Source organism: Colossoma macropomum, unplaced genomic scaffold, assembly GCF_904425465.1.
Source record: "Colossoma macropomum unplaced genomic scaffold, Colossoma_macropomum, whole genome shotgun sequence".
In the NCBI taxonomy this organism is placed as follows: domain Eukaryota; kingdom Metazoa; phylum Chordata; class Actinopteri; order Characiformes; family Serrasalmidae; genus Colossoma; species Colossoma macropomum.
In genome coordinates this window covers 29,928,427-29,949,616 of record NW_023494788.1, presented here as the reverse complement: position 1 = coordinate 29,949,616, position 21,190 = coordinate 29,928,427, and the positions used below count along the sequence as shown (strand labels likewise).

The 21,190-nt window shown below is 38.5% G+C and overlaps 2 protein-coding genes across 12 annotated transcripts in view; one reads left to right on the top strand and one right to left on the bottom strand.

Annotated features, from left to right (window-relative positions):
* Window positions 1-786: 786 nt before the first annotated feature.
* Window positions 787-17,695, top strand: fhl1a (four and a half LIM domains 1a). Of its 2 annotated transcripts, none has more exons than XM_036569120.1 (6): window positions 787-897; window positions 13,239-13,420; window positions 14,161-14,338; window positions 14,967-15,136; window positions 16,269-16,455; window positions 16,630-17,695. In XM_036569120.1, the coding sequence occupies exons 2-6, from the start codon at window positions 13,265-13,267 to the stop codon at window positions 16,782-16,784; spliced, it is 846 nt and encodes a 281-aa protein (XP_036425013.1). In that variant the 5' UTR covers window positions 787-897; window positions 13,239-13,264; the 3' UTR covers window positions 16,785-17,695. The 2 variants fall into 2 exon arrangements, with proteins under 2 accessions (XP_036425013.1, XP_036425012.1); XM_036569119.1 differs by lacking the exon at window positions 787-897 and adding an exon at window positions 9,585-9,761.
* map7d3 (MAP7 domain containing 3) overlaps window positions 17,519-21,190 on the bottom strand; it is a 38,921-nt gene continuing 35,249 nt past the window's right edge. For all 10 annotated transcript variants that reach the window (XM_036569109.1, XM_036569110.1, XM_036569113.1 and 7 more), the window contains one exon: window positions 17,519-20,540. In XM_036569109.1, coding sequence (XP_036425002.1) covers window positions 20,533-20,540 — 8 coding nt within the window. In that variant the 3' untranslated portion in view covers window positions 17,519-20,532. The remainder of the gene's footprint in view (window positions 20,541-21,190) is intronic.

Here is a 21,190-nt window from a genome sequence, read left to right as displayed (position 1 = left end):
GGGTTGACTTCATATTGTCTTTCTTTATTCTCAGATGTCTGTGTGGAAAAGAGACTGGCCCATTATAGCCATACACTTTGCATAGCTACTCCTGCCATGTCCTTCACAGGATACCAGTGTCCATTCTCTGGAGCACCTCCAGTTTGATGACAGCCTAGATGAGCATGAGGCCATTAACATTCACACACACACACACACAAATCACACAAATCATTGTTCTGACATGTTTAGCTGATCGTGGTATTCAGGTAAAAAAAGGTCTGCCAGAAATGTTCTACAGTGGAAATGACTGTAGAACTACTAGGACTTTGCTTGGTATGCTCTGACATTTTCTGGTCTAAAATGTACTTCAGCAGCTGTGGTGGCTCATCATTGAATCTCTGGCAATGAGCCCCTCATTCCAAAGAACTACAATGAATCTAACCCTGTCCACTTAGTGTAACTGTGTCACTTGATGAAACTAGCAAAAAAAGCACAAAACTAATGGTTCAGAAAGCTGATGGACAGTGTATGATATATATATATATATATATATATATATATATATATATATATATAGGGAATGTGTAGACCATAAACATCTAAACTGACACAGTTACTCAGTCTTGTTTTCTAGCATAATCTCTTATTAAACCTCGGTTAAGGTAAAATGTCGAAGTTAGCCATTTTATTCACTTAAATGTAATTTTCTGTACCTTGTACAAGCAGAGGTAGTAAATTCCTGCCTGAAGTCATTGTTGATGTGAGCGGAGTGGAGTTGGATCACATCCTGCTGTGTGTTTTTTTCTTCCTCTCAGGCTTTTTAAGCGCTGTGGCGACGCTCGATACACAAACTCTCAGCGCGCGCTGGGTGGGACGTCAGCAAAAGCAGCGACGTTTACACAGCATTACTTTTCGGTAAGTTTTCTACTGCTGCTTTCCTCAGAGCTAAAGTTCTCGTTTTTCCTTATTAAAATCAATATTTGAAAAAAAATATATGTATTATTTTCACAAGTTGTAATTTAGGGGTTAGTGTTTGGGACAGACACTGATAACAGAAAGTACCATATAAATGATGATTTTGTATATAGTTAGCTTCTTACCATCTTAATTAATGCCTTGGGTTTAAATATATCATATAGAGCATAACATTATAACATACTCCTTAATAACATAATCCCTAATAACAAATCCAACATTTAAAGTTTATTTATTTATTTATTTATTTATTTATTTATTTATTTATTTATTTATGTGGGCATGCAGTTTGCACTAGTTTGGTAGAATGGTCAATATATAACAAATGTACGTGCAAGTATGCAAATTCATAAGATTTCAAATAAGTTGTCTAAAGCTGTAAGATCATTTAGAAACTGTCTAGAATGCTAAATGTGGCAGTAAATGATTCTAAACTGACTAATATATCTTCAGAGCATCAACAGAGAAGTTGTGGCAATACTTTACTTGAACTGTGCTACATAAAGCCAACCAGACAGTACTGACATAAGCATGTCAGAAACATGACACTGCAGATATCATATGCTGTCATGAGTTCTCATAATATAACAGAAATGCAACAGCCATTACTGCTATTTGTAATGACAGATGTCATAATGTTTAATGTCATGATGGCTAACTAGAGTACACTCAGCAAAACTAACGTGAAATAAGCAGGGGTGAATTTAGTGATTCTGGGTCCTATAAGCAAAAGACAGGAACGGGGCCCCTGGATACACGTTTAAACTATCTGAGGCTCTGGGCTCCCGAGTGATGCAATAATCAATGTGCAAATATAATAATCTCAATTGAAATAATCTTAAAATCTAGTCGATATCTAATTTTTGCAAATTCAGATTCTTCTTCTAGGCATGTTGTAATTGTTTTTAGTAATTGTTGTAAATTGTTACATTATACATTATATTACATTATATTACATTATATACATTATATTGGCAGGTATAATAAAGTAAAGAGTGCTAAAATGGCTTTTTCCAGAAGTAATGAGTGATGTAATCCCATTAGAGTTTAAGAGAAGTCAGTAGTAACTTGTAATGGATTACTTTCTAAATAATGACCCCGGCACTGGAGCTATATATAATAACATTAACACTAGCATTACGTACAGTCTGCTGAGCCTTTGTAGCACTCTTCTGAGCTTTGGGAGTGCAGCAACAAACTTTTTGTTTCCTCCCACTTTTTGTGTTTCTACAAAGCCTCTGAAGTGCCATTGCAGAAAAAAAAATTGCAGCAACATTTGGTTCCCCTGCAATATTTTTGCATTACCTCGCAAACATTTTGTGTTCCCTTGCAAAATCTTTACAATTTTGCCAGGGAATGCAGATTCATTAAAAGCAAATGCAAAATGATTGCGAGAGCCACATCATTAGCTTTTTAAGTTTAACCATGGCCTCTTTCTGCTGCTTTACCTGTGGCTGTTGCACCTGGATGACTTTGATTTTCCCCTCTCAATACCCAGAAAATCACACTGAAGAGCCTCCTCTCCATAATGTAGATTATCACTTAAGAATCTGTCTTCATACAGGTGTGTCATCACAACAGTCCATTATAACCGTGACCGGGGGGAGGACCTGTATTGAAATGGCTGAAAATATCATTACAAAATAAATCATTACAACAGCAAATAACAGCTATTTTTAAATGTATATATATTTCAGAATAGAACATCAACACGTACAGTATATGGAATTAGTATTTTCATGGGGCCTTTAGCTCATGGGCTCTAGGAGCCTGCTTACCGTTGCCTGGTGCAATACAGCCCCCAAACATCAAACAGTGCTCACATGACACTGTTATTTTACTGACCAATTCTGTCATGACAACTCATGCCAGTTATGGCATGGACATGTCGATGTTATATAGGAGGGTTCAACTTTTATCAGCGTTCTAATATAAGTTATGTCGACAACGCCCCACATAGGCAAAGCACTGATCAAATTTCCAGGGGGATAATTTAGTGTGGAACTACTGTGAATTCTTATTGATCCCAAAATACTTTAAATAAAATAAAACATCTAAAGATATCATTTTGTGTCTCGTGTTTACACTTATAATACATAGTTATTAATGAATAACATAGCGAAGACTGCTAATATGAGTCCAGCATTTGACGGGTGGTGTACTTCATTTTTAATGCGTTTTGGAACATCTAAAAGAGCCATGTTTCAAATTTACAGGGTTATATTTAACTCCTTCCCACTTGAGACACCTAAGTGCTCACACCTTCAGAGGACATGCTGAAGTATTTACTTTTATGTGTATGGCCTGATACATATTAAATCTATAACTGAAAACAGTGTGCACTGAATGTTCATACTGTAGTGCATTAGTAACTCAGATGTGCAAGGCAACTGACCACATCATTCAGTGCTTATTAGGTCTCACACAATTGCTTTCCTTCAACTCAGGAAAGTCTGAAAACTCTGCCAAAATCATGCGCTTGTTCTTCCCTAGCAACCTCTATACACCTGGATGTTGTGCTGATACAATGACATCATGGCACTCGGCAGACCCACCAACACTTTTCTCTTTTTGCTCCCTGTGGAGTGGGCTCGGCTCTGTTTCACTGTCTCTCAGTCTTTGCTGACTCATATCCTTGTAACCACTGCATTAACCTTTAGCTAATACATTGGTGGCCTTTGTGCTTGTGGAACAGACATCAGAGCAAAGTCACCCTTGCAGAAATATTTGTATCTGGTTAAGTGGCACAGCCATATAAGGCTTGAACAAGAGGACTGTTTGTGCTCCTGGCCGAAGTGATAGAGAGCTTTTTGGATCACATTTTGTACAATTAGTCACTGAAAGGCCCTGAAGCAGCTGGATTTTCTCAGTCTCCTATGGTGCTCCGCTGTGTCCCGCTAGAGGGAGCGTGTGAGACTATAACACAAGCATCCGCCCTCAGCACTGGAGGTCCTAATTAGGCAATGTGGTGTTGTGGAGACTCTGTTGTAACATTCTGTCCACTGGGGACAGCGTTGAGTCCCTGCCTCCAGCCTTTTCTCCATTAGTACCGTTTATCTCCAGCTGTCTAGACAAGAGCCATATGAGTGTCCAGTACTGATAACATTGAACAGTTCCCCTTATATTCTGTAACATGTAGATTCAGCTCAGCACAGTGGAATGAAGAAGGATGAGCCAAAAAGTAAACGTCTTTGACCCTGTCTGTTATTTTACAGTCTGTGAGACCGCTTGCTGACACATCTTCTCAGAAATAACAGGCTGTGCTGATCTTCAGCCAATTTCATTCAATGGACATATTTTCCAGTCCGTGTGCCGGTGTGATTTGGTGGGGACTCAACTGAGCGGAAAAAACACACAGAGCTGCTGGCCTGGCTGAATCTATAGGAGAGTCAGGGAAATTCAAAGTTAAATGCCTATAATTGTGGTTTGCATACACAATGAAAAGAACATTAATTAAAAAAAATCATTAAAAGATACAGGGAAAATGGGACCCCTGAGAACCATGCAAGACCTGGTAGACCATCAAAACTGTCAGTGTCAGATAAACAGTAGGCAAAGCTTTTATCTTTAAAAGAAAAGCTCTACTGTTGCTTCTGATCTGAAAAATCCATGGCTGTTTCTGTCCATTCTTTCATTGTGGGAAGACACTTCAGTGCTATGGATCTGAAAGGATGTGTAGCAGACAAGAAGCCCTCACTGATAAGAAGAAATAGGTAAAAATAAGACCATTAGCACATTAAACAAAGGAGCTCAGACTAATGGACTGGCCAACCCAGAATCCAGACCTCAACATCACTTAGTGTGTTTGGGATTATTTGGATCATGAGAAGCAGAAAATGGAACCAAGTGCTAAGATTGCACTTGGGAGAAAAACTGAAAGCATGTCTCTTAAAAAGAAAGGAAGCTGTAATAAAGGTAAAGGGTGGACACACTAAATACTGATGCTGTAACATGAACAACATGCTTAATGGCTGTTTTGACTGCAAATTGACTAAATCAAGGATGGTCTCTGACTTTTGCACAGTAGTGTAAATGTGTGCAATATCATCACTTTTGCAAGGAAACCTTGTTTTTTAAATTAACTTCAGTGGATGGTAATGTAGCATCGTTTTATTCCAAGTCATTTTGGAATATTTCTGTCGGTTTCTTCATCATGAAATATTCACACACTATAAAGAGCAGATGACATTATAATCATGTAAAAAGTAAAAAACAGCATGAAGGTCTTATGACAATGATGATGTGCATTTCTGCTTATTCAGATTCTTTTATCAGATGACTATGTGGCTATAAAAGAAATTGCTAATCTAGGCTGACAATCTTCTAGTGAGAGCTACAGCTTTTATGGCGTGGCTAACCCAGCCTGCCCCAGGCTTCCTGTCTCTCTGTGTGTGCTCCTTTTTACCTCACATTCTTCAGAGAGGAGATCACTACCAGCACAGGCCTCTGCAGATGAGCCCCAGTTTTGTATCAGCCCCATATGGCAGACCAAGCTAGAACTCTTTGATTACTTTGATCAGGTTGTCAAAGCAGAGAGGAGCTCAAAGCCTGTCCAGTAGGCCTTCATCCAAGCTCTCCATCAATCAGCTGTTTGAAGATCTGCTTTAAGCAGCACACTGACTGGAGCTATCACAAACACAAAAACCACTGATCTTCAGACATCCAAAAAAGATGTATTCAGTGCTGAAGTCCACTTCATTTTCACCTCCTTTCTGTCTGCCACTGCAAGTCATGGCCACAGAGATTTTGGACTACTGACAGGCTTGATAGTGAATGTGTTGCTAATATGTTGAGTTTTGGCATAGATTTCCTTACAATGACTTTTTTATAATCTGTCTCTGAGTTCTGAACTCTGAGTTTGGAGTGCTGTGCTATGCATGTTAGACATTGGGAAACAACATCCTTATTTAAATAACAGACTGAGAAAAAACAAGAGGCTTTTCACAGTTTGATTGGCGAGAGTATTTTTGAAATATTGGAGGCTCGTTTCAAAAGTAGGCCTTTGCAGAGCTCCGGTTTGATTTAGAGTCTTGGCTGTTCTTGCGTAACACTATTCCTTGTACACTACGTGCATCTAGGATTGACTTGTTCCTCAAGATCTTTCACAGTTGGCTAAACAGGACCCTGCTTCATGCTCCTATCTTATCCTTTTCACATACAGTACTGTGAAAAAGTCTTAGCTCACCTACTTTATTTATAAAGCCATCCAGGCTTCCATTCCTCACTCGTATAACTTAAGAGTAAGTTGTACTAACTTAGTATAGTATAATATAGTTATTGAAAAACCAAATCATTTACATATATCCGCTTATTCTGCCTGCATCCGTTTAGCCCCGCCCATTCACCCTGAAGCTTCAGCCTGGACTGCTTTTTGAATGAGGCACAATACATGGCAGCCAATCCGAACAGAGGTTATTTACATATATCAGTCTTAAAGGAACAGTAATAAAAAACAGCCAGTTTCATTCTAAATCAGAAGTTGGAAAAAATGGATTAAGACAAACATCATAAGTGGACCTCAGAGGAGGAATCAAACAGAGGAATCAAACGTGTTATCTCAAAAGATATCAATAACCTTTGTTGAAAATAAGAAGCTTGTCAATTTTTCATGTGCTAATGGTTATTTGCTTTTATTCTAATGTTATGTTTTATTTTTACAAGCAAAAACATGTATTTACTGCCCTGAGGAATGATAAATTGTAGCTGGCTTATGACACAGTACTGTATGCTGACCTTCAAGGTCAGTGGCTCTGGTGAACAGGCTGCGCATGGTTGTGACAGTTCCTGAGCAGCAGCTCTCTCCGTGTAGAGGGGGGTAGATAACAGATGAGTGGGGCAATGTTTGTGGACGGTGCCAGTGGGAGTGATTAGGGCTATTTCAGGCTTTCAGAAGGCAGGGTCTCGGCAGAGGACAGGTGGGATGGCTGGAAAGCGAATTCCACTTCTATTGTCTACCACAGTCACAGATAGATAGATAGATAGGTTCAGTATTAGCCCACCAAATGCCTCACTCAGACCAATGTCAACATTCAGTGCACAAATGTTATGGACATGGATGTGGAAACTGTTTCCAAACATATGCTTGGCCTGTGATTGTTGTTGGCATATTACGTGGCCAATTCTGAGATTTACTGACACTATTAATAGATAATTCCACAGATTTTTCAAAATGTCTGCATGATTCAATGTTGAAATGTAAACAAATTCAGAGTGGTTTGATATGAAAAGCGACATTGTAGAGATTTTTACAGGCTCGGATTTCTTTATAGTGGTGGTGACAGGAGCAAACGGGTCACAATGTCCTCAACGCAAACATAAACATTTTAATTACTATCCAAAATGGCTAGTTAACCTACACATGTTTTTATATGTAACATTGATTATGGTAATATAGTATATAGTAAATTTCCCATCTCTACCATCTGTTTCCTGTGACTAAGTTTACACAATTCCCACCACCACTGCCTCATCTCCTCCCTGTTCCTCAGTTTTATCTGTCAGTGCTACCTCCATCCAAAGTGGGGTCTGGCCTTCTTGCTCCAAGCTGAAGCTGCACATAACTCTGAGTTCTCTCCCCTTCCTCAATCACATAGTATCCCCTCATACTACTACCATATGTTGAAGGCATGGTCCCGACTCACAAATGGACCATTAGAAATGGTCTAATCTTGCTTGGAATAAAATTTGTATCCCTTAACTTACTTTGAATGTTCTGGATGTTTTTTTCTTCCCCTGTAAATTGCCATTTTGGAGATAAGAGATTTTGTTCCGACAGCGATGATATATCTAAGGCCAGATGCTTATCTCAAAACATCCCAGGCATCACAAAAGGCATTTGTAACCATTTTGTGTAATAACTTTCTGTAGGGTAGCTTTTAGAGGCATTATATGCTTTGGATATCTGGTTTCTTTCATCACCTCTGTGAACAATTCTGACTCAGTAGGTTTCTGTAGAACAGCACATTTCACATCAAACCACTCTGAATGAATGAATTTTTAATATCTGAAGGTCTGCTGGGGAGCTCATAACACTGGACAAGATTTGATCTCAGACACTGAGAATAAATGTAAATCCACTGTTGTGGCACCCAATAGTTAATAACTCACAATAGATGAATCCAGTGACAGACTCTAATATAAACAGCTCTGTATGAGGGTTGTAATGTACTAAAAGTCTTTTGTTATCCATGTCTGATCTTGAGTGCAATAGAGTTAATGGAGCACATGGAAAACTCATTAGTGTAGGAAAAAATGCAACACAGATTATGCCTATTTGCATCAATTAGCGGTTTTATAGTGTGGTTTAGAGTTGTTTTCCCACTCTAATCACATTTCCAATTGTAATGTAATTTCTGGAGAATTAATTTCATGATTTATTTAAATACGTCCAGTTGGACATAACCAGTATATGGATGCCTGTGTTCTTTTTTCATTAATGTTCACAATAATTAAATAATAAATGTCCAGTAGAGCTGCAGTGCATTAAGCTGTGTATACTGTTAGTGCAGACTGTCTCCTGCTTCACTCCTTTCAAGGAAATCATTCCCACAAAGAACCAACAAAGCCTGTGAGGAGCGTTTGACACTGAAAAATGAGGTGTCTTCATTTTTGTTCTGTTAATCACAAGCTTAATTTTGAGCAAGAATGTTGGCTGAGGCATTTTTGGCAACCCACATTAGAAGATTTAAAATGTGCCCACACGAACTACACATCTTTGTGCTTGTACAGCACCGAGCTGCATTAAAGCAGGAATTGCTGTTGGTTACAGGCCGGTTCTGAGCACTGAAACAAGGGCTACCGAAAAAGGCTACCAAATAAATACCCGACTCAAACGTACAATATGTTCTTCTGTCATGTTCCCTGTTAGTAACTTCAGAACTGCTCTGCAGCTATGGATCCTGTTTCAGCAACTTCTGGTTGGGCTTTAAAACAATGTGAGATGGAAGCGAATCAAAGCTGTAAATCAGTTCGCTTAAACAGATGGCATAGACTAAAGGTGAGTGCAGCTCTATTCATGAAAGGATGAAACATGGCCTGGCAATGCTTTGATTCTGCAGCCAACACATAAAAGCATACATAGCCGAATGATACCTCCCTTATTCGAGCATCGCAAACACTAAAAGAGAAGTTTTGATAAATGATAAACACCCACACATTAAGCTTATTTATGCCACTAATTGCAGAGCCTAAGTCTTTTTTTTAAACAGCCAACCCAGCAGCAATATCACGTTTACTGAGTAGTGTAAGTACGTCTAAACAGTTCTGCTAGATAAAAGAAACATAGTTTTGACAATGGCCTCTGACTCATCCTCAATAATTACCGCATCACTCATCCCTCTGATCCATTTCAGCCTAGCCCACAAATGTCAAACCAGCAAATGTCAAGAAGATGCTTTCCTGTATCCAAATCCCAACTCAGACCTGCTGGAATTCTTCTATTCTTTACTCTGATGTCACAACCAAGGAATTCAGTCTCTAACCCTCTATACCCCTCCACTCCCCACTCTTTCAGAGCATACCCTAACATGGTTTGAGCAGATGGTGGTTTGGCTATGGACGAGGCTAGTGCAGGCTAGGCCGTTTGGGGTGTGGGTGGTATTGGGGGGTTACAGGGGCAGGGAGTGGGATATCAGGGCTAATTAGGGGAGGGTGTGGTTTTGAATGTGTATATATAATGTATTTTCAGAAGGGTGAAGTACCTTCCTTGTAACTCTGTGGATACTTTCCTTTGCTCCCTGCATCCTTCTTCTTGATTCGGAATCTTCTCTCCTAGAAACCGAACATGACTTTCTACAGGCACTCAGGTAAAGATGGTGAAGATAGTTTGGTCTGGAAAACCAAAGATTTTTTTGTGTTTTGCTCTTTTTGGCCCACTCTGCGGTTCATACTGAACAGCATGAAACTGTGGGATTAATTATCATGTTAGGCACAATTCATTTAATAGTGAGCTTTCATGTTGGGGTCGTGCTGTAGGGGCATATTTGGGAAAATGGCTGCCCTGCTTTGTCTGGTGTTTTTTAATGTAGCTGATGAAGAGGTATACTCTTAAAAATACAGGTGCCAAATAGAACCAAAATGCTCTTTGGAACAATCCTTGATTTCCTAAAGAATCTTTAAAATGGTGGTTCTTTAAGGAAACTCCACAAGTTTCTGTACCACTTAAATGTTTCCCTAGAACCATCCAAAGCCAAGAACCTTTTAAGAACTTAAGAATAATGTAAGTAGACAAAGTTCTAGGACGTGAACAAATGTTGAGACTAAAACGAACAGGCTTTACTGCCTTTATGTTGCCTTAACATTCTTGTTAGGTCTACAAGAGTGTGGTCTAAGCCTGGATAGCCCCAAATATGCAGCTCTTTATGAAAGTATGAAAAAGGAAAAATATTAAATGATTATTTGGCATGTGTCCAAGGAGGTTTGAGCTTAGTACAAGTACAAGATGCATACCAAATTAAAAGCAATGAGCCACTTGACCACCAAAATCATTGTAATGTATGCCTGCTTTAAAAAATGCCAACAAAATACAATATATGTGTAATTATTGATTTTACAATTATTAATGTTTGCAATAAACAGTTTGTCCAGCAAGCAATGTAGTTCATTAGCAGTGGGCCAAGAAAGAAAATGTCTAAAATTTATTCCACATATACTTTCCACATTTAAACAGAATTTAATTAATGCATGAGATCATATGTATGTGCATACTGAGTATTTTACAACATTCAGACAATCAGATTTTAGAGCCAGATCTGTCTGTTTTATAATAAATCACTGATTAAAGTTTCCTGGTGACTCACTTGATTCTTATGTAGGCCTTTTCACAGCAGTCATGTTGACCCCACTGGAACAAAAACGAGTCTGGCAGAGCACACCAAAAGGATTATACAGTGGGCAGCTCTGCTATAGAAGGCTTAGTGTCCTCATACTACCCAGGTCACAGAGATGGTCAAATTCACAGCTTCCTCAATGCAAATGCTGCCTTCTGTTAGGTGAAAGGAAACCAATCTACTTCAGATATCGGATATAAACTAGGGGATGACATTCATAGTTCGCATTGCTGACACTCTGAGTAAAGAGCCTTAGGAACAGTAAGGTGAGAGGAAAAAGCCTTAAGTCTTAGCTGGCTGCTTTTTTTCAAGCCATAAGAACTACTGAGGTTATATATGCTGTAGGCCAAGCTCAGGTTTGTTTTAAATATCTCATTCCTCTTGGTATTGGATTTTGTCAGGTGAAAATATCTGCATTCTTTTTTTCTATATGTGAAGCTCAGTCAGTGCAGGTATCTTACTCACTATTGGGAGAGAAATACAGGCATTAATATACCTCAGATACATGATAGAGATCTTGTAAAATGATATCAAGCATTTCCCAAGAGGTGGAAATAATTGAATGACTACTGGAGCGTACACCATTCTTCTTGGTTACCTTGGATATTTTTGCAAAACAGTGGAAACTTGGTTAGTTTCTGAGATTCTGATGAAAAGGTTGGACATCTTCAACACTTTGGCAAGAACCAGTCTTCCTTCACCCCTGTGACCAGTAAATGAGCATCATGGGTGCCGAAGCTGGCCTTATTTGCTCTACATTCAAGGCTCGGGAGGAGCCACCCAAGACGGATGTTCAACCTGGAACTGAAATTAAGATATCATAAAAGCACAAGTTTGTTTCGATATCATCAACGGAATGTTAATGAATGGAATTATGGGGGAAGACTCTGTTTACATTGTGGCCGATGGTGAGCTGTCGACAGAGCGAAAAGTCAACTGGGCAGAAAGAATCTATCCTTCTAAAAATACAAAAGTCTGCTGTCAACGGCCAGAGAATGCAGTGCTGGGCTCTGGCACTAACAGGTGTGGGTGTGAATGTTGGGTTGGAGGCTGTGATTGTGGGAGATTGGGTACTAGGCCCCTCACACACTTCCCTTAGTTGTTTTGCATGCGGTTGCTAGGCTGTGTGTGATTATATCTGCCACCGAGGGACTGCGACTGGGCAAAACCGTTCATCATCCCAGTTTTGTCTTTCAGCCTCAAGGGCATGGCTTTAAGTGAACCTCTGAGTCACCATCACAGATATACAGCAGCACAGCCATTGTATTTTCTTACACAGGATAAATGCAGCTGCAGGGAGTATGTGGTGCAGCTGAGCATAGCAGGCGCACATTGGGAAACATTTAGTGCTGTACTGTTAAGGTGTTAAGAATATAACGAGAGCAACAGGATGTTTCCACAGCGTGATTCATTAAATATTATTATGCGAGAGATTTTCCCTCAAGATGCAATTTGTTTTATGCTCTCTTTTCCCAAAACCAGACATAATTCAGGATATCTTTTATCTGGAAACTAGACTGCCCTCTTGTGGTGAGTCTTATGTTGGCAACACAGCAAATGGTTCAAGTGTCAAAATACATACAGAGGTGGTTAAAACCATACAGCCTAAAACCATGATCAAGCAATACATTTCTTACTTCAAATAAAAAAAAAAATCAAGTAGAAGGCAAGTAGCTACAAAACAAAGAAAAATACTGAAGATTGAAAAAAAATCTGCATAATTAAAGTTGAGTGGTTTGATGCAAAATAATCAGAATTATTCACAGTGATGTGGATAAGAACCAGACGTCTGAAGCACTTAATGCCTCTAAAAACTCCCTCACAAAAAACATTAACACTAACTAGTTTTGAATATTTTGTTTTACATTTTTGAGAAGGTTTTTGCCTAAAACATAATTTTTAGGAATACAATCATGATGGAATGGTACATTCAGTGTGTTGAGGTAAATTAGTCCACAAAGAAAACTCTCAAAAGTCTCAAATACCGACTTCTATATAAAGCTGAAATAGAAAGCTGCAGTGCACTTCATAGTACATTTGGCATCTCTTGGATTGTGCTATTCTTCTCTCTTTGGACTAAAATAAAATACTGAAGTTTGAAAGTGAGAGGTGCACATCAGCACAGATGCTGCCAAAACCGCTGTTAATTAAATTAACCTGAAAAACATTTGGAGATAACTGTAAATAACTGAACTGGACCTGTGGGAAGGTAGAATCATCTTCACATAAATACTACATAGAATTAACAACGTTATTTAAAGACAAAGTGCTTGAGAGTGAAAAACAATAGAAGCTAAAAATGTTAAAAAGCACAATTAAAAGAACAAAGTACATAAAGCAGAATAAGAATATAAAAAGAAAAGTTAAAACAAACGATGCAGTAAGAATGGAGTGAGAGATTTAGTGCATTACTAAACTTTCTAAAACATGTTGATGTGTTTGGTTCTGCTCCAGGTCCTCGCAGCTACCTCAGCTCCACCATGTCAGACCGCACTGACTGCTTCTACTGCAGAGACAACCTGCAGGGCAAGAAGTATGTCAAGAAAGATGATAAGCCTGTGTGTGTGCGCTGCTTCGAAAAGCTGTGCGCCAACACCTGTGCAGAATGCCGTAAACCAATCGGTGCTGATGCCAAGGTGAACATTCCCCCTCCTACTTTACTGCAGCTACTACTCTTTAATTCACCTTAATTAACCTCTTGAGTTCTATTATTTTCATTATTTTCTTTCATTGCCTTTTAATACTATGTAGAACCAGCACTTTATTGATTTTCTTCATTAGTCTTATTTTGTGAAATGCTGAATATACTTGTGATTACATTTCTAATGACGAACTCCCCCCCCCCGCCCTTTAATAGTTCTCTGCATGGTGAAATGGTTCTTTAGACTAATGGACAATATGTTGTGTATGGTTCTATATAGCACCAAAAAGGGTGCTTCTATTGTTACAAGCTGTTACAAGAACCATGTACAACACATTCTCCATTAACGTGAAGAACCATTTCACCATGCAAAGAACCATTTAAGCATGAAATTGTTCTATATAGAACCATTCCCTTTACTAAAGATCCCTTAAAAAACATCTTTTTATGAGTAACTTTACCTGTGAGCCAAAATTTGGTTTAATATTTTAAGGTGCATTCAAACATAATAGTCTAAAGTTATGTGTGATTCAATTTCCAATATTTATTAAAAAACACTTAGTGAAAGGAATGTCAGTTGTCATCATCACTGCCTTTTCCTTATCAATCAAAGTTCAACGGTTCTATTCACGATACTTTTATTTTGAGCCAAAGTTTAATATAATAGTTAAAGCTGCATGATGCAGTAAATTTAACCAGTACTGCTGGGATAAGCTGTCCTCCTTCTCTGTTCAGGAGCTGACCCATAAGAACCGCCACTGGCATGAGGACTGCTTTCGCTGCGCTAAGTGCTACAAGCCACTGGCCAATGAACCCTTTGCAGCTAGAGATGACGGCAAGATCATGTGTGGGAAGTGCGGTGCACGTGAGGACTCGCACCGCTGCCAGGGCTGCTACAAAGTCATCGTGCCAGGTGTGGGATCCCACTCAGAGTCTAACTAACACTGTGTAGTGTGCCAAGGACAACACACTTCTTCTCATTAGGGATGCACAGATGATGGAATCGTGGGCTGAAGCAGATAGCTGATATTTTCCATGTAGATTCCTGATGATGCAGATACATTTACAGAATGTAGAAATTGTGACTTGATCCACCTGGATTAGCATCACATATGAATATAAAAATACCTATAAAGGGTGAAAGATTTAGTAAAATAAATGAAATGGAGACATTTTAGCACAGTAGCCCAAGTGTAGCAGACTAGTCACCTAAACATTGCTTATCTGTACAACTTAAATATCAGTTTAAAATATCAGTCAAATCTAAACATCTGTCCATTTTTAAGCAAATATGTGCCCAATATGATTCAGATATCATAGTGCACCCCTATTCTACACACAATTTGAAACTAGTATTCAAGTGAATGTATACATTTTCTGAAAGACAGCAGTTAGTTGCCCCTATTGTGAACACTTGGGTACATCAAAAACGTACATATACGTACATACTACGAGTGCCTGCTTGCTTTGTTTAGCAACACCAGACATTTTGGAGGAATTGTTATTTTAATGACAGCTCCTGGATTCTCTTCTTTCTTCAGGGGAAAAAAGTGTGGAGTATAAGCATAAGTCTTGGCATGAGCAGTGCTTTACCTGCTTTGAATGCAAACAGCCAATCAGCTCTCAGAGCTTCCTGACCAAGGGTGATGATTTCTACTGCTCCTCATGCCATGAGAAGAAGTTTGCCAAGAACTGTGCCCGCTGCAAGGAGGTGACTACAGTGGCAAACACACACATAGGACAGAAACCCAAAACTGAATGCTTGTAATGAATAGCAGTTAGCAATATTCCACACTAATGTTACACACTGACATAGATTTCTGTGACTTACTGTCACAGAAAAAATACCATAATATACAGTACTGCGCAAAAGTCAGAACCCACCCTTAATTTGTTTAATTTCCAGTCAAACTGACCATAAAGTACAAAAAGCAGAAAACATATATTTAACAAAAATTACACAGAAGCCTCAACAACTAAATATAATGTCCAATTTAGTGTGTCTACCCTTTGCCTTTATTACAGCTTCAGTTCTTTTCAGAAAACTTGCTTTCAGTTTTTCAAAGAAATCTACAGGGATATTTTTTACATCTTCAAAGTTTAGTCTTAGAAGTTAGTTGCATTTCCTTCTTCTAACAATCCAAGTAATCCAAACACATTCAGTGATGTTGAAGTCTGGACTTGGGGGCAGCCAGTCAATTGCTCTGAGAACATCAGCAGCTTCTTTGTTTGATTTGTAATTTTTCCTTCTTTTTTCATCTATTTCCTTTTCTTGGTAACAGCTTCTTGACAGCTACTCATCCTTTCAGACTCATAGTGCAGCGTTGTCTTCTCACAGTGGAAGGAAGGACAGAAACACCTTTGGATTTTTTCAGATCTGAAGGAAATGTGGGGCTAATTTTCTCTAGAAGATGAAAGCTTTAGGTACTGTTGATCTGATGGTGACAGTTTTAGTGGTCTACCAGCACTTGCATGGCTGTTGGGACTTAGATAACTTTTTATAATTGTTTCAACTCTCAACGTTTTGCAAATCCTATGTTGTTTAAATATTATTTTCCATTGACTTTCTCTGTCCTTGTGAAAGTGGATTATCTAATATTTAACCTGTTTAGAAATATCTCCTGAGAAATGAATTACACATACTTAATAGCTGTTCTGACTGGAAATTAAATAAATGAAGGGTCTCTAACTTTTGCACAGTACTCTAGAGCAGTGATCCTAAATCATAGGCTAGGATTGAGAAGTATATTGAAGGTTAGCTGAAGTTCTGTCCTTTTCTCCAATTAACAATGAGTTAGCCTGATTTTCTCGTCCACTGCTTGTATTATTTGAATCCTTTCTAGCCCATCACCTCTGGTGGGATCAACTATCAGGACAAGCCTTGGCACTCTGAATGCTTTGCGTGCCACACCTGTAAGAAGCCCTTGGCTGGTGCTCGCTTCACTGCTCATGAGGATGAGTTCTACTGCATGGATTGCTACAAGACCTCTGTGGCCAAGAAATGCTCTGGATGTCAAAATCCCATCACAGGTCAATATGTGAACTTACCTGTATTCTACATTAGCTGTTTTTTAAGATAATTCATACTAATGCTTTACTTTAGTGGATTCACAACTGGAGCAGATTTTTAAAAGGATGCAAGGGCACGAGTTTAAGCTGTGCTTAACATTTACTGAGAAGCTCCTTGTCCTTCTGATCTTCCAGGGTTTGGCAGAGGGACCAATGTGGTGAACTACGAGGACAAAACCTGGCATGAATACTGCTTCAACTGCAAGAAGTGCTCTCTGTCCCTGGCCCACAAGCGCTTTGTCATTAACGGAGAGCACATCTACTGCACTGACTGTGCCAAAAAGTTGTGAGGGCTAGAAAAATGGGGTCCCCACTGATTTCACTTTAGAAGAATGTTTTCAATCCAAGCTCTAACTGTGCTAATAATTAAGCAAATAGCCACAGCATTAACACAATGCAAATGACTACTAGCTTTGAATCACTGTTAACCGTTTATCAGTATTTCTGATTTATTCATTTGCAGAATGGTTATGTAGACATATCAAATACACAAACTTATCGGTGAGCGAAAAAAAGGAAGTGTTAAGAAAGGGTTAATTTCTTTGCTTTTAGTTATGAGCTCAATCACAGGCTGAAATTGTATTTTTGTAAGCAGAAAAATAGTGAGTGGTGTGGAATGAATAAATACACTTTTATAGTCAGTTATAAGCAACTTAACAGCAACAGATGGGTGCTTCTGGTGGCCAGCAATACTAAAATATATATCTGTTTTTCAATTTAGGACAAGCTCAAGTTTGAAATGTGTGAAATCATACCAAGACAGGCCTTACTGGAAAATTTCTTGTCCTGATTTTTTTTTTTTTTCCCCAGTTTCATGTTGCTTTGTGAAAATGTACTTTGCTTGTTTCACATCATTAACACACCTGAGCATTATCTTTGACATTATGGCATTGTGTGGCCTACATTTAACACGGGAGCCTTGGCATGTCAATATATACTTTGTCTATTGAATTCTGAGTGAAGTAAAAAATCATAGAAGTTTCAAACTTTTGACTACATGTTTTACATGAATCACACAACTACACTAGGTAATCATGACTTTGCGCCAAACGGCATTTATTTCTTTTCTCTTGCAAAAAAAACTTTATTTTAACAGTACTTATCTTTTTTCCAGTACACTTTGGATGTATTTACAAATATAATTTGGGCTAATTCAAGATGTCAAAAAAAGAAGGAAAAAAACAAACAAACAAAAAAAAACCCATTAGATCCTGTTCAGGGCCTTGGTCAAGTAAAATGATTGTCATGGCCAAAGTAAGCACGTGTAACATGTTTAGTTATTAATATATGAAAATAAATATATAGCCTACTCTGAATCTAAGGCACTGTTCTATTCTACCAGCACTGCGAGTACTATAAGCTAGAGAACAGTTCTAAAGCCCAAAACGCAAAGGGTGTAAAGGGAAGCAGCAACAGCACTGGCGTGACCCGGTCTGTGCACACGACCAACCACACTGACAAACAGCTGACTGATCGGGTCTGTAGCAGCCACAGTGTGTCCTCAAAGCACTTTGGGGCATCTAATATATATATATATTTTTTTTTCTGCAAGCAAAGAGCTGTTAAGAATGGTTTGCTGAAAAGCCAAAACAAAGAATGAAGGATTTACAACCTCCTTTACATACTAAGCACAAGCACAGTAAAGTATGGGTTAGTCTTTTTCTTGCCTGAGTGTCAGCTGCACCACTGAACTTCTGGACAGTTTTTGGGTCACAACCTGAAGTTTTACACAGTGCTAGTGTCTCCTGTCCTTAACAAACGACAAACAATTTGAAACAAATAGGATGGATTTTCATGCTTTAAGCTTTGGAGTAAGTGGTCCCTTACTAGTGGAGATGTTATCTAAGAAAAGATACTAATTAGCCTGTGCTTAGTGGCCTTCTTTCTGAATGGTCTATAATAAGATAAAAGCTCAATACATACACAACAACCAAGATCTTGACCTTTAACCATCTCTATTGGACAGACCAAGGTTTTGCTTGAAATGTCCAGATTACTGCCAACAGCGCTATAAAACAGACAGAAGAACTGTTCAAACAGTAAATTTCCTATCTACAAAACTAGCCCTGAGCAAACTCTCCATGCACATCCCTATTAAAGTCACCACCAGTATCCGCAAACAAGGCCCATATGCTTCATTTTATCTAATTACAAGAGGCCTATCCTATTCATATCAACCTTACAGCAGCAACGAAGCATCTTTAACCAAACATAACTTGCATATGCCCTCTAGCCACATACATGTTTCATATTCGTTCTGTTAAAAACAAGTGTCACTCAAAGGGAAGGATCAGAGGCTGCTGTGTCAGGTAGAGGGTGTTGTCTTGTGGTGAAACCTCTGAGTGTTCTGAGGCTAAACCATGTACCGGATGAAGACAATCCAAAAACTTCCTTTTCCCTCTATTCCCCAACCCAACATAGCGTAACAGCCTAATACTGATTATGTACATAATACTTACATATGTAGAAATGTTTTTAAATATATAAATTTAGTAGCACAGTTGCAGAGTAATTCAAATAATTTGCAAGAAGACTGAAGTAGCTGGTGAGCTCTGGACCAATGTATGGATGGATAGAGGAGAAAAACAAACAGCAAAGACCAACATTAAACAGTACTCTCCAAAACACATTAGGACCTGATGAAACTGTCTGACCCTGTGGGAACTTAGGGCCTTCAGGAACGCTTCCAATAATTCAAGCTTGGATAATGGAATCTCCTTTGTCTAAAACTTTTAGTGGAAAAAAAAAAAACTCATCTGAATGTGCAATTATTAAAAAGAGGTTACAGTAATTCTTTTGTGTGCTAGAATTATTTGCTGTAGTACAGATTCATGCTGACATCCAAAGTTGTACTGTAGTTCCAGGATGCACTTAAATTAGGTTTTATATGAGTAACTAACCATGTTTTACGTTTATGTACATGTAAAAGAAAATGTCAACAACATAGGGCAACGATTATAAACCTGAAACTCACAACATTGAAACTTCAACTAGTCACAAGTGCTCACAAGATTATTTGCCTTGAGCTCCTTCATCCTTTAAAGCCCAAAGGAATTGGCAAATCTTTCAGCTGAGTTTGAAATTCAGCTGTGGCTTTAAGAAGCCCCTCACCTGTCACACAAGAACTTTTTCTGAAATATCTTGACCAAGATTTGCTATCTACAAACTTTATACAAGGAATGCTTCACAGCAACAGAAAGGACAATTAGAAACACATAGCCAGTTGGCCTGGGTCATCACATTAGATTTCACAGAAGCTGGAAAAAACAAGCAAAGTTCTATGCGCAGAGGGTGGATACATTTCTGTACTGTAAGCTCAGCAGAAAACTGACTGCTAAAGCGGTTAATTCCATTGTAGTCACATTCTTGAACACTACTCACAACTCACGCGTAGACTTTAAAACGTTCTTCCGAGATGTCTGGAAGACGTCTTTCATCTTTGACTCGGCAGCTTCACTTCACATTAATTATTCATTACTGTTTGATATCGACTGACCTTATTCACAATTTTGCTATGTTTTAAAGCAAACTTGTTCATATCCTTAAATTCACTGACTTTTTTTCAGTGAATTCATTAATGGCAAATTTGTGAATTTAACAAAATCTAATACAGAAAATAACCCAAAAGAAGTGAAAGGTAATAAAATGAATGAAGAATAAATTACAATAGAATTGCCCTACATTAAAAAATAACAGTAATGACAAAGAGCCAAACAAAACATTGTAAAAAAAAAAAAACAAAAACAAAAAACTGACGAGACAGAAACAATACGAAGAAAGGGAGGCAGAAAATATGAGTAATAAGCACAATGACAGAATACACTTTCCCTGAAGCGTTTTTCATATTTCCTGTTTTCTTTCTTTTTTTGTTTATTTTTTTGATCCACAAATCTTGGAGGCGCAGAGGCTAAGGCCTTTTTCTGCAGCTCTGAGCTTCTCTTGCTGTCGAGATGAGGCTGAGTACAAGAGACTTTGGAGCTCAACTGGACATGCTTCATGGAGTGCAATTAACAACTGGCCCTGGGCGAAGATGTCAACTCATATCTCTGCAGGGAAAGAGCGAAACAGAAAGGAGAGAGAGTTTGAAAGAGCAGGGAAACAGTATCAGTAGAACAGAGAGAGAATTGAGTCAATTCTAAACCAGTACAGTAAACATTATCCTTTCCGTTACACAACATAATTGGTAGCTAAAAGTAAACAAAGGCATGTCTGGTGTCCAAAGCTTGCATCTATAGTTTTATGCTGATGCTACCCAATTGGAAGCTAATACATGACCAAACAGCATCAGGAAAGCTGCACACCTAAATCACTTGCCTCAAACCACATGAAGCTGTTAAGCAATCTCAGATAGACTTGCTCATGCTTATGTGATTTCTGATAGTATTACACTGTTACCTATTAAACACAGACAATAGTATATACAAAATTCAGTCTTCAAGATGCCTGCTACTACTAGTTTTAGCTATATGCCATGCTTTTGTCCATTTGTCCATTCCAGAGTATGTGAGTGGTAAAGTCACAGCATTGATGCTCCCCATCACTTTCAAATCACTCCAACACTGAAGTAGAGCTGGAGCAGAGTGATTACAAAACCTGAAGCACTGAACAAGGAACAGAAATGTTGGCTGCTCCACTCCACTTATACACTCTGGACCAAACCAGTTTACTTGCTAGCTTCATTAGCTTTGGAACTCCA

Coding starts and splice junctions, on each gene's coding strand:
- fhl1a (XM_036569119.1), top strand. CDS start 9,740: ATGACTTTCTACAGGCACTCAG. Junction 9,762..13,238: donor GACTTTCTACAGGCACTCAG/GTAAAGATGGTG, acceptor GTTCTGCTCCAG/GTCCTCGCAGCTACCTCAGC. Junction 15,137..16,268: donor ACTGTGCCCGCTGCAAGGAG/GTGACTACAGTG, acceptor AATCCTTTCTAG/CCCATCACCTCTGGTGGGAT.